General features: G+C 32.7%; 1 protein-coding gene across 1 annotated transcript; it reads left to right on the forward strand.

Moving 5' to 3' along the window:
* The first annotated feature begins 12,707 nt into the window (after positions 1-12,707).
* On the forward strand, positions 12,708-16,479 carry LOC114744535 (cysteine-rich receptor-like protein kinase 10). Its single transcript, XM_028932701.1, has 7 exons — positions 12,708-13,492; positions 13,970-14,095; positions 14,226-14,341; positions 14,449-14,659; positions 14,818-15,055; positions 15,154-15,304; positions 16,089-16,479. The coding sequence occupies exons 1-7, from the start codon at positions 12,709-12,711 to the stop codon at positions 16,425-16,427; spliced, it is 1,965 nt and encodes a 654-aa protein (XP_028788534.1). The 5' UTR covers position 12,708; the 3' UTR covers positions 16,428-16,479.

A 16,479-nucleotide genomic window follows, 5' to 3' on the forward strand; every position in this document is an offset into this window, starting at 1 on the left:
GCCGCTGCATTTTGATTTTCGGTGACATCAAATCAGCCACAAACGACTTCTCCCCCGACAATAAGCTTGGACAAATTATTTTCAAGTGGATATGGCGAGGTGTACAAGGTAGATAATTCTATTTTCTTGATGGATATCGCGAGCACTCTCAAACATAAATTATTTTCGTTTATAAATTGAATTTAGTAGCTGGTTATCTTCTATGCAGGGCATTTTACCTGATGGATAAGAGTTAGCTGTGAAGAGACGATCAAGTAGTTCCAACCAAGGTTTGCCTGAATTTAAGAACGAAGTAGTGACGATGGCAAAACTTCAACACAGAAATCTTGTAGGTTTTCTCAGATTTTGTTTGGATGAAGAAGTAAAGATACTTGTGTATGAATTTGTGCCTAACAAAAGCTTGGATAATTTTTTGTTGGTGAGTTATGCAGAATTAATTTTTGAATTTAGGTAAACGAAATAATTCTTTTTAGTAATTTGTTTGAACTTGGTAGAGATGTGAATATAACCCTTTATCAGGACTTGAAAATAATGGCCCGTTTGGTTCATGGGATCAATGGGCATGAAATGGAATGGAATGATTGGGAATGTAATGTAAGTAATTATGATTACAATAAAGTTGTTTGGTACAATATTAAGAATGATAAAATTAAATTTGTTATTTATATTTAATTAAATACAAATAAAATTGAAATTACAAATTTTTGTTTGATTTACTGCTTATTTCCTCTTCCTCATCCATTGACACAATACTTAACCATCACTGTTGGCCTTCATTCACCTTTATAGTTCCTCCTCCGGAGCGATCATTCTTCATCCCCTATGTTCTTTTCAATCCAGGTGCGTCACATGAGTAGAATCACCACTCCCACAAGTTAGAAATAGAAAACATCCCACTTCCAAAAAAATCCTCACCCCTACCTTCTTTCACGTCCAAGTGTGTCATCCCACCCTCTCCCATTAGTTTTATTGTTAGCTGATCAAAGTCTCACCAACCTTCCTCACTGCCAATGTTCCTTGCACAAGATTAGATCTATGTTCGCCATCAGACGTCTAGATTCTCGTCACTGACCTTCATCATAACTACACCTAATGCTCTGTTATGCCGTCGCCTTTTTTTCCCACCCTACCTCCATCCCTCTCTTCTACTTCTGCCATAGCCCATGATTCTTGGCAACGAGGATTTCCTCCTCTGCTTCATCTTCATCATCTCCAATGAAGATTGTTCTAATCACATTTTCATTGCTTGTATCTTTGTTTTGATATTTTTGTTTTTACTTTTTGCTAGCACTGGTTCATTTTTCATTTTCATCCTCACGATGATGAACTGAATAGGGAAGATGAAGTTGTTCAGTTGACAGGGGGGTCTCCTCAACATAGGGAAGGCCACCGGTGGAGGAGGGTTGGTAGCGGTCAACGAAGATGATGAAGAAGGCAAGGGCAAATGCTGTCTTTTTTCAGATTCACACATGTTGTAATCTCCATTCTTTATTATTATGGATGTAATCCCTATTACCTTATATCAAGTAATCATGATGCATCTTATAATCCCCTTTACCACCTAAATGTGCCAACCAAACGCTTGAAAGAAGCTATTGCATCAAGACAGGGAATGCTAATGCAATGCATTGAACCAAACAGGCACTAAAGGTAAATTGAATTGGAGAAATCGATGCAAGATTATTGAAGGCATTGCAAGGAGAATACTTTATCTTCATAGAGATTCTCAATTTAAAATTATATATCGCGATCTAAAATTTAGCAATTACTGTTGGATGAAGATTTGAATCCAAAAATTTCTAATTTTAGTATGGCTAAAATATTCAGAGTTGATCGAACTCAAGCAAGCACAAATAAAGTTGTTGGGACATTGTAAATTGCTTGAATCAACAATTTTATTTTAGTCTTTTTATAATAATTTATAATGAACTACGCAAGAGAGATTATTTGCCATCTAATATGTGCTATTTTGTAGCGGCTACAGCGCTCCGATCTATGCTCATATTTTTTTTCAAATCTGATATGTATAGTTTTGGTGTCTTAATATTGGAGATCATTAGTGGCAAGAAGAATACATCTTTCTATGAATCAAACTATGCTGAAAACCTGCTAACCTATGTAATTATACTATCAAAGTAAATAAACTAAAATGTTAGCGAGCTAGGGAGACCAAAATATTAACAAAATAATCATATATGATTGGATTTGCAGGCCTGGAAACTCTGGAGAGAAGGATCGCCATTAGAATTGCTGGATCCTAGTCTAAGAAATTCATGTCCAGGAAATGAGGTTCTTAAATGCATTCATATAAGCTTGTTGTGCATCCATTAAAATCCATTAGAATCACTGGATCCTCATCAGCCGGCATTCTTGTTTGAACGCCATAGAACAGAGTCAGACAGTCTAGCAGGTTGAGAATAGCTCGGATCAATCTACAAACAGGTCTATGCAGCGGTCTGTGGATGAAGATCCAATTTCTGACTTGTATCCTCGCCAATATATCCTTGTTTAATTAAATACTCAACTCAGTGGATACATCAACGATTCATTAGGATTGAAACTAGTGTTTCGGAATAAAACTTATGACGAAAGGAAGGTTAAATAGGTGTATTATCAAGAATTAAGACAAGTTATTTGTATATGATATGAAAGCTTATCATACATCTATTTCTCTCGGTAATGAATGATGTTTCTGTTAATGATTGTCAAACCATTCATTAGGCAGTTGATATTTGAACAATTGTAATAATTAAAGAAAGAAAATCTTGAGAGGATATATGTCGATTTTTTTGTTAAAACGGAATTTAATAAGTGATGAGAGCAAAAAGGAAAGTGATCATTGTTAGATGTTTTAAGCAAAAGACAATGAGGGAGACCCAAAAAGTGGGTCGTCACTCTTCATTGTCGCGTTAAAAAGAAAGGCGTCCTCCATGGGACCGATGAAAATTCATGGTTCGTACAAAACTAATGTTGTTAAATTTTTATATGGGACTAAGATATATAGCTGCTTTATCTTGGCATGCTAAATTTGAAATTGTTGATGTTAAGATATTGCAATGATTACTAAGCAATTCCTAATGTGAGTGCACAGTGATCGAGATCCGTGATGTCAAAACATGGACACTTATCTTTAATTACTGTAGAAAGCGGTTTCTGGTGAGCAATATAACATTCAGCAAAAAGGAAAATTTTGGATGGAGGAAAAAAAATAAGAGGAAATATTAAGACGAAAATTTTCTAAAAATAACAAAAAAATCATTGCTATATATTTTCGAGAGTTTTCTTTAATTTTCTATTATCTTTCCCCTTTATTTTTTCTTCCTGCGGGGTGAGTATGTGGATATGCCATGGCGTCTATGAAGGGGCAAGGGGCATCAGGAAGGAAAGTCGTCGATATAATATTTAATATGTATTCCACCTGTGGGCTCCAAATTTAAATAACTAAAAAATTTGTAGCCAGATTTGATATATGTGTGTGCGTGTTTGTGTGCTCATCAAACTAGTATAATAGTCTTATATTTAGGACCGAAAGAGTATGATCTTAATCTATACTATGTTGAAGTCACTTGCGTGTGCATATATGTGTGTATATATAAACTTCAAAATTTTATGCTTATTAAATTATGCTCTAAAAGTATAAGAGAATGCAATCTAACAAAGGTTAATTCTTTCTTTTTTTTGTATAACATTACATATTGTGTCGGGAAAAATTACAAAAATGTCGTTCCAACTTTTTCCCAATTTTCCATTCCTCCCCTAAATTTCTCTGCTTATTGCGCAAACTTTTGATTTCCAGCACGATAAACTAGTTAATTAACTCACCGAGATTTGCCAAATTTGGGCCCATTCAACACTAGATTAAGAAGTTTATCTCGGTTCAAGATTTTTTAAACAAAATACTCTAATCACTCTCCAGTTCCGCTTTAATTACACATATTCCCCTATATTTTTAAAACTTATGTACATACGTATAAAAACATTCCGTAAAATTAAAATATGCTTTACAGCAACCTCTCATATAGTTAAGTTCCATTTACTTCAACTATCTAACATGTTATAAAATTTATTAATTTTGATCATATTATAAAATTTTTTGTTTTGAATTTTTCAAATAATTTATTGAAACTTATTTATTTTTTTAATAGCAATATATATATTAAACACCTGATTTTGTTGTATAAATAATGCAAGTTTGAGAGATTGTATAAAACATTTAAATTTAAAATTTAAAATTATTAAACATATTTTTGTACTAGCATTTATGATTTATAAATATATTTAGTCAAGTACATATTTATTACAATAATTAATCAAAATTTTAATCAAGCTTTTAACCTCAACGGCCAATGCTAAAACTCAAAATAAAATATTAAGCAAATAATTATTTAAAAATAAAAATAAAAATAAAGGGAAAAAACTAAAATCCTGTTACAAAAGAAAACCAAAAACTTAAATCCTATTACGAAGGAGCAACAGAAGGTATTATTGGAGAAGCAGTTAAGTGAGGTTTGATACGAGTTCTTCTTGACTTAATAACCTTCAAAATTACTACTGTAATACGAAGTCATAATTATATAACGATTGTCCCCTATCACGTCATTTAAATTTTTTCAAAAAATCTCCAAGATTCTTTACATTCTACCTCAACCGTACCGCTGTATATACTTATGGAAATAGCACATTATTTGCATCAAATGAAACTATATATAGAGGGAGAGCAAGGATAATCACGAGTCATTCTGAATTAAAATAAAAAGAGAGTGCCAACAACTATGATTATTTAAAACTATTATTCCAAATTAAAACAGTTTGGCTCATCAAGAAAATCCTTTTGGTAAGTTTCGAAAAATTATTTTCACCGTTATTAAAAAAATAACTATTTTCATATTCTATAGGATGCCAACAAGAATGAGGGAAGAAGACGGTATCCATGAAAACGAAAAAAAAAAAAATTAAAACGAGAACAAGCTTGGAACTAGGGTGAGGGACAAATATGAGTTTTGATTGGAAAAATACATCCTTTTCGCTTCCTCAGTTCTCCATTGCTGCACTTAACTTCCCTATGGCTGTTCTTGCTGCTCGGGTTTTTCCCCCTTAATTTTGAAAACCATCGAAAGTAAATTAGGAATGTAGTATAAGGATAAATTATTAAATCAAATTTATTTTAATAGAAATTTGAATTCAAAAGTATATTTTTAAAATCTTTTCCAAATATTATTTGTGCATGGTTTGGACTTGAATGTACATTTTCAAAATATACGAAAAGTCTGTGTAATTAAGATAAAATAAAGGGATGGTTAGAGTATTTTATTAAGTTTCTAATCTAATCATATTTGTAAACCAATAACTTGCAATTCACCGATTGAGCCTGTCAATTTGGGCGGATTTTATATTTCATGGTATTATGTTGACCTGGGGTCAATAAAAATTAATTAAGTACTTTTTAATAATTTATATTACTTTTAAATTTAGTGCTTACTTTTGCTTTATTATTAAAAAAAGTCGATTCTTATAGTACGGATACCAGGCTTCCCCGTCATTTCCCCCATGATTTATACCTGTTTGTTGATCTAACCTTTAAGCCCTCCTCCCCCCCTCCCCCTTTTTTTTTTTGGGGGGGGGGGGGGGGGTGTGTGTTCATGCAAGACCAGCTCATGCTAGCTTAAGGGACATAGCGTCTTTTCTTCTTGAAAAAATTACAATAAGATCATAGCGTCTCTTCTTCTTGAAAAAATTACAATAAGATCTCAATAAAAAAAAATAATTACTAAAAGATTCTAATAACAATCTAAGCAGCTTGTAATAGCAAGTTTTATAGTAAAAAATGACAACTTTTGAAATTTGTTATGTAATTATTTTTTTCCTCAAGACTTTATTGTAGTTCTTCCCTCTTTTTTTTTGATAAAATAGGCGACATAGGCTTTTTTACCTAATATATCTAAATGGTTGGGAGTTTAAATAGCAGATTTAGTGGAAAAAGTTTTATTTTTCATAAGTTTACTTATCATTTTTATAATATTAAATTAATCAAATATATGGTTTAAGAAATTCGTTAACGTCAATTAAAAATAATAAATATATAAAGAATTCTTTTTCTCAAACATAACCCTGTTTAGCACAAGTTAGGTGAGAGAAAGCAAGAAATTTAAAAATGAAAAATAAAAGAGGATGTAGGGAAAAAGGATAATACAATTAATGAAAGATACAATTAGCTAGTAAATATGCATTTAATGATAGACAACCTCAAAATAGAGTAGATCATATATAAAAAGGACAGGATTAATCCAAAAATTTGGATAGAGTATCCCCTAACTTGATTAACAATATCAGCATATGCATTAATTATACCATGCATCTACTAATTTCCTCTCTACTAATTTCCATACAAAAGTCACCTCACTCAATAATATCAATAAAGATAGACAGGCATTAATTTCCTGACTTGTTGGGGCATTAAATATATATTTTGATATATGCCCCATTATAATATATTACTACACTTCTAATCCTATTTATAAGTCACTTTCAATATGTTTTATACAAATCAATAAAAACCTTAAACTTCATTAACTCTCATTTAAAATTCAATAATTTTTTGACTTTATTCTTATTTAATATACATTATACCTCATGTAAACAAAGTCAACGCAATAAGAAACGAAAGATAAAATTGTGTATCAATATAAAATTTCTCTCAGTGCCTTATAAATATAACCAAAAAATGTTCTCTTTCTCCGTCCTATAAATAGTATCAAAGGTGTATTAGAAATTGTGATGTAGAGGTAGTAAGAAAGGATATAAATTAATACCAGCATCACATAGTAATGGGGTTGGGGTTAATAAAAATAATATTAAAAATTAATTTAATTTCATGATAATCTTAATATTTTAACTATTTTTTTATGGCACACATAAATTATTTGGGAATGGTTAGAGTTGGAGCGTATACAAGTCACGCGGCCACCACCGAGTCCCATTCACATGTCTTTTGAGACTTTTTTTTTTTTTTATTGAACTCATAAATTATTCGGGAGTGATTAGAGTGGGAGGTTGTACAACGCAGCCACCACGAAGTCCTATTCACATGTTTTTAAAGGTTAGTTCGGATTAATATAAGCAAAATGACTCTTACAAATTAAAGAGTTGAGATAAAAATTAATTAGGGTAATATAATTTATATTTAAATAAATTTTAACAAAAATAAGTTATTTTGATAGAAAATTATTCGAATAATATATTAAAAAGTTCATATTCAAAAGATTCAAATCTAAGCGGAAAAAAGATTTCAAAGCCAAAACTCAAAGGAAAAAAAAAGTTTCTTTAACGTTTAAATCTTTTTGGCATAAAAAGTTACCTTCACAATCATGCTAAATATTAATTTTTTATCCCAACAAATTTCAAAGATTTTACGTGATGCCAAACAAGCTTTTAGTGAACTGTTTCTAAATTCTAGGTGGGTGTATAAATTGGTCGAGCATCATGCTGTGAAACCGCACATTTCATCACCAAAAGGTTAAATATTCACTTCATGGATTCTATTAAGGCGTTCCTACTCCTTGCTCTTCTAATCTTTTTCATTGCTAGAATCAAAGCACAGGAACCAGAGGTGGATTGTTCAGGCCCTACTTATGCCCCAAACAGCACATATCACTCAAATCTCAATCGCCTGCTTTCAACTCTTTCCTCAAACGCCAATAGCATTGGTGGCTTTTACAACACCACCGTCGGACAAAACGAGGACGCCGTCTACGGTCTCTACCTCTGCGGCGGAGACACCACCGTCTCCGCTTGTCAAGCATGTGTTTCCCGGGCAACCAAAGATATCAGGCAACGCCTCAATTATACCCAAGCCGTGGGTTGGTACGACAAGTGCATGTTACGATACTCCGACGCCGATTTCTTCTCCATAGAGCAAGATGATCCCACTCGCGTCCTCTTCAACAACGGCAACGCAACAGATCCCAAAAGCTTTATGCAACTGGTGATCGATACCATGAATGCGGCGGCCAGAAGCGGCGTATGGTGGCGGCAGGGGGGACAAGAAATTTGCAACGAAAGAAAAAAACTACAGTTCTTTTCAAACTCTGTACACTATGGGGCAGTGCACACCGGATATATCTAGAGATGACTGTTATAACTGTTTGAGAAAAACAATCGGAGAGTATCCGAATTGCTGTTTTGGGAGGTTAGGGGCAATCGCACGCGCCTTCAGTTGCAACGTAAGGTATGAATTGTACCCCTTTTATGGAGTGATTTCGTCGCTTCCTTCCCCTCGTGTGCCAGAGTCAGCCTTCGCTTCCAATGGTAAGCAATCGTAAGGTATCTTCTTGCTTTACAATATAATAGATCTAACACAAGAATATAGTGTGTGATGTTATGAAAATTTAGAAGTGAGTCGATGAGTATCAGCACAAACGAGCCTCATCAATTATTGCTAGAAAGTAACCAACAAGCTGTTAGTTGAGATAGTAAGTAGTCTTACCCTCATAAGAAAGAGAACATAAGTTTAAATCCTAAAAAGTATATTTGCTAGTCCAAAGTGACTTGAAAATACCCTGAGCTATACCCAAAAAAAAAAAAACAAAGAATTATTGCTAGAAAATATAATCAATCATATGTGCGTGATCTCATAAAATTAGGCTACTTGAATTTACAAACCTGCTTTTGCTATATGGGTCTATTTGACCATGCCCCTTTGACTATTTTCGATTAGATGGCACAGGTTGCAACTACGCATGTATTAGCGTACAAGTAATAATTTTTCTGGCCTATAAAGAAGTTGCATGGTGTAATGATTTTCTGATTCTCTTCCCTGTAACTCTTCGTCCCCTCTGAATATTCTACCCCTAGTCTGGTGAATTCTTCCTTTCTGCTATTTTCTATTATTTGTGATTATCAGTTTGTATATGGATGCTTTATCACATCTAACGTCACACACATATATATCAACATAGATAAATTCATATTTCCATACTTGTTCATCGACATTCCTATTATTCTATACAAGCATTCCAATACATGGCTCCAGAATATGCAATGCATGGTCATATTTCAATCAAATCTGATATATATAGCTTTGGTGTCCTAATTTTGGAGATTATTAGCGGCAAGAAGAATACATCTTTCTATATTTCAAGCTATGCTGAAGACCTACTAAGCTATGTGAGAATATTATCTTTTTTCAAGTGAAAGCTGTGTAGGCATATTATCAAAAGTAAACGAACTTAGATGGGAGCTAGAGGGGTCAAAATCTTGACGCATTAATTATATATGATTGGACTCGCCATTTGCAGGCCTGGAGGCTGTGGAAGGAAGGGAGGCCATAGGAATTGCTGGATCCTAGTTTAGGAGATTCTTGTTCAAGAAATGAAGTTATGAAATGCATCCATATGAGCTTGTTATGTATTCAGGAAAACCCAGCTCTGAGACCTACAATACAGTCTATTATGGTGATGCTGAGCAGTCACTCCGTCACATTGTCGGATCCCCGAGAGCCAGCTTTTTTTGTTGGTCACCATAGAACAGATTCAAACAATCCAGCCATTTATGAAAATAGTTCAGATCAATCTACCAGCAAGTCTGCGCAGTGGTCTGTAGATAAAGATCCGATTACTGGTTTCTACCCTCGCTAGTACCCTTGTTTATTACTTAAATGCTCATCACAGTAATGTGTATGTCGAACGTTGATGAAAGCTTGAAACCAGTGTCCAAAAATAAAACTGGTTACAAAAGAATTTTTGATTAGGTAAAGTATCAAGAAACTAAATCAGATAAGTTACTTGCATTTGTATATTTTACCTTCTGAGGGGAGGATAATATGACAGATTATCATACATATCTTTTACTCAATAACGAATGATGTTTCTGTTAATGATTCTCAATCCATTCATTATGCGCAGTTGATATTTGAACAACTGGAATAATAGAGAAAAATTCATAAGAGGATGTACGTAGACATGCATGGTAGATCTTAGTTAAAATCGAAATTAACAAATGAAGGAAAAGGAAAAGCGATCAAGTTGTCACTTGTCATTGTTAAAAGTTTTAAGCAAAAGATTACGATCAGTTAGATGTCCCTCTCTCATTTTCAAAGATTATTCTTCGGATTGATGTTTTTTCACCTTACAGTATCGTAATCAGAAGACTGCTCTAATAAAGGTAGATAGTTGTGTGTATATATATTTTTTTTCTTTCATCTCTACCTTTTTATCATTTGAACTCGGTGACGACCCCTTACGAATTTTGAAGGAAATTACATAAAATTCTGTTAATGCTATTCAAATCATATAACAGTTCCTATTTTAATATAGAATTAAAGAAGATAAGTCTTATATATAAGACTAATATTAACTCTCTAATTAGGCCATACATTAAGTATCAGACGAGTATGAGACAAATTTAAAAGTTACAGAATTCTTGTTTTTATGAAAATCAACAAATTACAGATAAAATGAAATAAATAATAATAAAATTAGTAGGAAAAATTGTTTTTTCGGTGTTGACGGGCAAGCTGCGTCAGCCTACGAAGGAATTAGGAAAGTGGGAAAAAGGAGAAATGAAGACTTGCAAAAGGGGGCCTCACTCTTCGTTTCCTCGCCGTATGAGGTGGGTCGAGCCTGACTATTGATTATTGGCTTTTTGTGACTGATTTCATTTGTCTTTGATTATTGGAGCCCAAGGAATCATCCATCAATTCTCAGTCACAATGAACATTTTATACCTCCATATTCATGTGTTGAGAAGTAGTTAAGATAATACTTATTATAATGTACTAGATCTGATTTTTAATATAAAAATTAGCTGTGGGTTGAATCTGGTTCTAAATATAAAATCATAATCTTTTTTGTCTTCTAAATTTATAATTTTTCTCCAAAAATATGCCTAGTAAATGTACCTATTAATTAAGAGCCTCTCACTAATGAGTAATTCTAATGTATAAGATTAATAATGACTATTGTTTGGGAAAATTAACACGTATTTGTTATAAATGACCAGTTTAACTATTTTTTTAATATTTTCAAATTAATTATTGAGCTTTTGTATTAAGGATTGGATCTCTTGTATCACGTATAGAATTAGTCAGACGATGCAATATTGGGGGAAGATAGGTAAATGATTATGTAAATCTTAAAACCAAGTCTTAATTTTTAGAAGTAAGTTTTTATGATTTACAAAGCGTGCACAATTTTAAACTGACTATAACTTTAACTATTTGTGATTAAACTTTCAGGATTTACAATTGAGGTGTGTTATTAATCACGTAACTGCATTTTTTTGTTAGTTTCATTTCCTTTGTCCCTTCCTAACCTGGGTCCTTCCTCGTAAACCGTATAATCTCATAAATTCGTGGTCATGAATCCCACCCCCCCATGGGTTCCACTTTCGCTTCCAATTCCAATTCTGAGCCTCCAATTTCTTGTTATCAAACGAAGCATTAAAGCATGGAAATGACTTGTTCCAATCTCATTTCTGTACGTGGCTCCAATTTCATGGTACCAAATTAAACGATATTACCTCTAGTTCTTAATATAAGACTTTATTTGACTTTTTTTTTAATATAAGACATCAATCAACTTTATCTTTCATATTTATCTATTTTTTTTAAGATAGTCGTTGTAATAATAATATTTCTAGCCAATGATTAACAAAGATATTTTAACAAAGACAACACATATTTATTACAAATAACCAACTTAACTAATTTTCTTAATCTACTCAAATTAATTAACTAGCTCTTATATTAAAAACTGGGCAGTATATTCATTGATTTCAGCATTGACCAGGGTTGCCAGTCTGTATTATGTCGTTTGAAGTGGATGGTGGAGGAATTATTGGACACGCAAGAGGAAGAGTCTAAGAAGTGACTATGAAGACTCGAAGCCTTTCAGTTGATCAGGTCTTCGTTGTCGTGTTTAAAAGGGGCTTAAAATTTAAATAAATAAAATTTTGTCACGTACTTTTCACAGATGTAAAGGAAAAGAGAAAAAGAATAAACTAATTATTTATTACTTTGATTATTGTATATTTATATTTATCGAGTGTGTACTGTATAGCGTTTTTCATTACATAAAAGGTAAATAATAATCAAGGAAATCAAGAAATAATTCATGTGTGTTTAGAAAAATTTTAAAATTTTAATTATCTAAAATATTTTTTAATGTTGGTTGAAAATGTAGAAAATTAGAACAACTAATGCTCCAAATTTTTCATATAATAAACATGAAATGGAGTGGAGTGGAACCAGCTTCAGTACTCATCACTTTCATGAACACCCTAAACTCATCAGATTTGGACTGTTTATATTTGATTTCAACGGTCCAGATTTAAAATATTTAATTAAGTTTTTATTAAAAACCTTTTTCTTAATAAAAAGTGATAGTTAAGATATTATCTTTATTTTAGATCATAAATATATTAAAATAATTATTTTGAATAAATAAAAAAAATCAAATCTAGACGAAATGAGATATGGATGGTCCAGAGCTGTGAGCACGGAAACTGGTCCCGGAGGGGAGTGAGTATTACGGTTCTAGCTAGTCCTGTCCACATCTCTCTAAATTCTAAATCTGCCGCGTTGAAAATTCCAAAATACTAAAAACTGATAAATATAAATGAGAATAGTAAAAGGAGTTAATACTTAACAGACTCATGTTACACTGCTAGCGTGTGAATTGAAACGGCATTGATCATCGCAATATGATTCGTTTCATGAATTCTCCTCAACTCTTTCTTCTTCTTTGTCTTGTAATCATTTCGATTGCCAGAATAAAAGGACAATACACTTGTTCCCCTACAACTTATGCACAGAAAAGCACGTTTCAGACAAATGTGAATCACTTACTTTCTTCCCTTTCCTCCAACTCCAATCAAAGTGATGGATTTTACAACACCACCGTCACCGGGCAAGAGAACAACCCCAACACCACCGCCTACGGCATGTTCCAGTGCCTCGGCTATGTCACCGTCCAGACCTGTCAAAAATGTGTTTCTGACGGAAGCAAATATATCCTTCAGCAATGTCCCAACAATACTGGAGCCACTGGTTGGTACCGCAATCAGTGCTGGTTACGTTACTCCAACCAGTATTTCTTCTCCCAAACGGAAGAATACCCCAGGTTAGTTTATTATAACGTCAACAATGCAACAGACACGACCAGATTTATGAACCTGGTGGGTGAAACCTTGAGGGGGATTGCTAAAGAGGCATCGGAAGGCGGAAGCAAGAAATTTAAGACAAAAACAGTAGACTATGATGCTTTTCAAACTCTGTATACTATGGCGCAGTGCACACCGGATGTATCTGAGATCGATTGTCTCATGTGTCTCAGCAATAGTATTAGCAATTTGCCTATTTGCTGTAATGGAAAAGTGGGCGGAGTAACACTCACGCCCAGTTGCTATTTAAGGTATGAAACGTACCCCTTTTACCCGGAACCGGCCCCACCACCTGCGCTTCCGCCACCAGCTCCTTCGCCGGGATCCACTTCCAAAGGTCAGTTGTTAGTGCTTCAAGGAATAAACATCGTACGAATTTTTTCACCCAAATTTGTTGCGCTTGAAAGATTGCTTTGAAAACGAAGCTAGAACTCTTCTGATAAATCTACAGGGTTAAGATTGTAAATTTACCGTAAAAATTTTCATTCAAAAACTAAAACTCTTCTAAATAGAAGACCTCCTGTTTAAAAGTTTAAGTGTAAAGAATATGTAATTTAAATTAATAAATGATGTTTTAATTAAAAATAACTTTTTATTACAAAGGATGAGCTAACAATTTAGCGTCACGAGTGGGATCCAAGCTTTGTACCACTATGCAACACAGGTATCGAGTTTAATTAACAATTTTAAACTTAGGAATTGTTTTTCAAGAAATTAGAGAATACGTTGAAAATAAAGAAAAAATAGTATAATTTTAATAAAAATAATGAATATATATGTAACTTAGTTTTCTCTTTTTTTTGGTTTTATTCAGAAAAAAGAAGGATTTCAGCTGGGATAATTATTGCCATAGCTGTTCCAACGGTGACATTCATATTGCTCTGCTTCTTGTGCTTAAAAAGGAGGGCAAGGAAATATGCTTCAGTTCCTAAACAAAGTGGTATGATAAATATCAGCTCTCATGTTTAATTCGATACACATGCAATTTTCGCTTTAATTATTACATGGAAGTTCCTTAGATGAATAGTTAATATCATCATCCCTACATTTTTCTTTTTTTGGCTACGTAGTTGACATTTCAAGCGTAGAATCCCTGCAATTTGATTTGGATACCATCAGAACAGCCACAAATGACTTCTCTCCTGACAATAAACTTGGTCAAGGAGGATTTGGTGAGGTTTACAAGGTATACAAATCTATTATACTCGTAAAAATCAGGATCACTACTCTTAAAATCATAAATAACTATTTGTGTGCAAATGGATTTTAATAGATTGATTATTCCTTATGAAGGGTGTTCTACCTAGTGGACAAGAGTTAGCCGTAAAAAGACTATCAAGCGGTTCAAAACAAGGTGTGGGAGAATTTAAGAATGAAGTTGTTACGATGGCAAAACTTCAACATAGAAATCTCGTAAGGTTACTTGGATTTTGCTTGGATGAAGAAGAAAAGATACTCATATACGAATTTTTGCCCAACAGAAGTTTGGATAATTTTTTGTTCGGTAGGTTTTGCAAAATTATTCTCTGCATTTAGTTATGCATATGTTTACTCTTCAAATTATATAATAATAATTATTAATTGCATTGGCTAACTTGGGCTGAGGATGTGAATCTAATTTTTTATCTTATTATTTGAATTGGCTTCTTATTGTGGGTCTAGGACTTGAAAACCAAGGTAAATTGAATTGGTCAACGCGTTACAAGATCATTGAAGGCATTACAAGAGGGATGCTTTATCTTCATGAAGATTCTCGACTAAAAATCATACATCGTGATCTCAAAGCTAGTAATGTATTGTTGGATAAGGATTTGAATCCAAAAATCTCTGATTTTGGTATGGCTAAAATTTTTGGAGTTGATCAAACGCAAGCAAGCACAAGTAGAGTTGTCGGCACCTTGTAAGTTAAATTTCTTCATGCCAATTTTTTTGCATCATACTTTATCATAAACTTGAGAAAAGAAATTATTTATCATGTAATGTGTGCTTTTTTTGTAGTGGATACATGGCTCCAGAGTATGCAATGCATGGTCATATTTCAATCAAATCTGATATATATAGTTTTGGTGTCCTCATTTTGGAGATTATTAGCGGCAAGAAGAATACATCTTTCTATATTTCAAGCTATGCTGAAGACCTACTAAGCTATGTGAGTATATTATCTTTTGTCAAGTGAAAGCTACGTACGAATACTATCAAAAGGAGTTAATTAATTTGCAAGTCCTGATAGTTTCAACCAATTTTGAATCAGGTCTTTATAACTTATTTTTATCAAGTCCTTATACTTTCATCTGTTTTTAATCAGGTCCTTGCATTTATTTTTCTTTTTATTAAGTCCTTATAATTTTACTAAATTTTTAATCAGGTCCATGTAGTTTTAATTTTTATTTATTAATTAAATATAGACTTAATTAAATGGATTAATGCTGAAATATAAAATATTAATAATTAAATTAAATTAATAATTATATAATAAAATAAGTAATATAGTTAATTAATTCAGGAAAAAAATTTAGAACAATTAATTTTTTGCTGAAAAAAATAAAATTATTATAATAATTTATTATTTTTAGAATATTATTGTTTATAAACTAGTATTAAATAATATATACTATTTTATGTTTATAGAATAGTACTATTAAAATTTATAAAATAAAGAATAAAAAATTGAGGGACTTAATTAAAAATAAGGTGAACTTATAACGACTTTATAAAAAGAAAAATAAATGCAAGGATCTAATTAAATACAGGTGAAAGTATAAGAACCTGATAAAAAGAAAAAAACATCATAGGGACCTGATTCAAAATTACTTGAAATTATAAGAAGTTAGAGATTAATTATCCCTTATCAAAAGTAAATAAACTTAGATGGTGGCTAGAAGGGTCAAAATGTTGACACATTAATTATATATGATTGGAATTGCACTTTGCAGGCCTGGAGGCTGTGGAGGGAAGGGAGGCCATTGGAATTGCTGGATCCTAGTTTAAGAGATTCTTGTTCAAAAAATGAAGTTATTAAATGCATCCATATGAGTTTGTTATGTATTCAGGAAAACCCAGCTCTGAGACCTACAATACAGTCTATTATGGTGATGCTAAGCAGTCACTCCGTCACATTGTCGGATCCTCAGGAGCCAGCCTTCTTTGTTGGTCGCCATAGATCAGATTCAAACAATCCAGCCATTTATGAAAATAGTTCAGATCAATCTACCAGCAAGTCTGCGCAGTGGTCTGTGGATAAAGATCCGATTACTGATTTCTACCCTCGCTAGTATCATTGTTTATTACTTAAATGCTCATAAACTCAGCAGCATATATGTCAAA

The sequence above is a fragment of the Neltuma alba genome, unplaced genomic scaffold, assembly GCF_004799145.2.
Source record: "Neltuma alba isolate B1F8T4 unplaced genomic scaffold, ASM479914v2 tig00004377_pilon, whole genome shotgun sequence".
NCBI lineage: Eukaryota > Viridiplantae > Streptophyta > Magnoliopsida > Fabales > Fabaceae > Neltuma > Neltuma alba.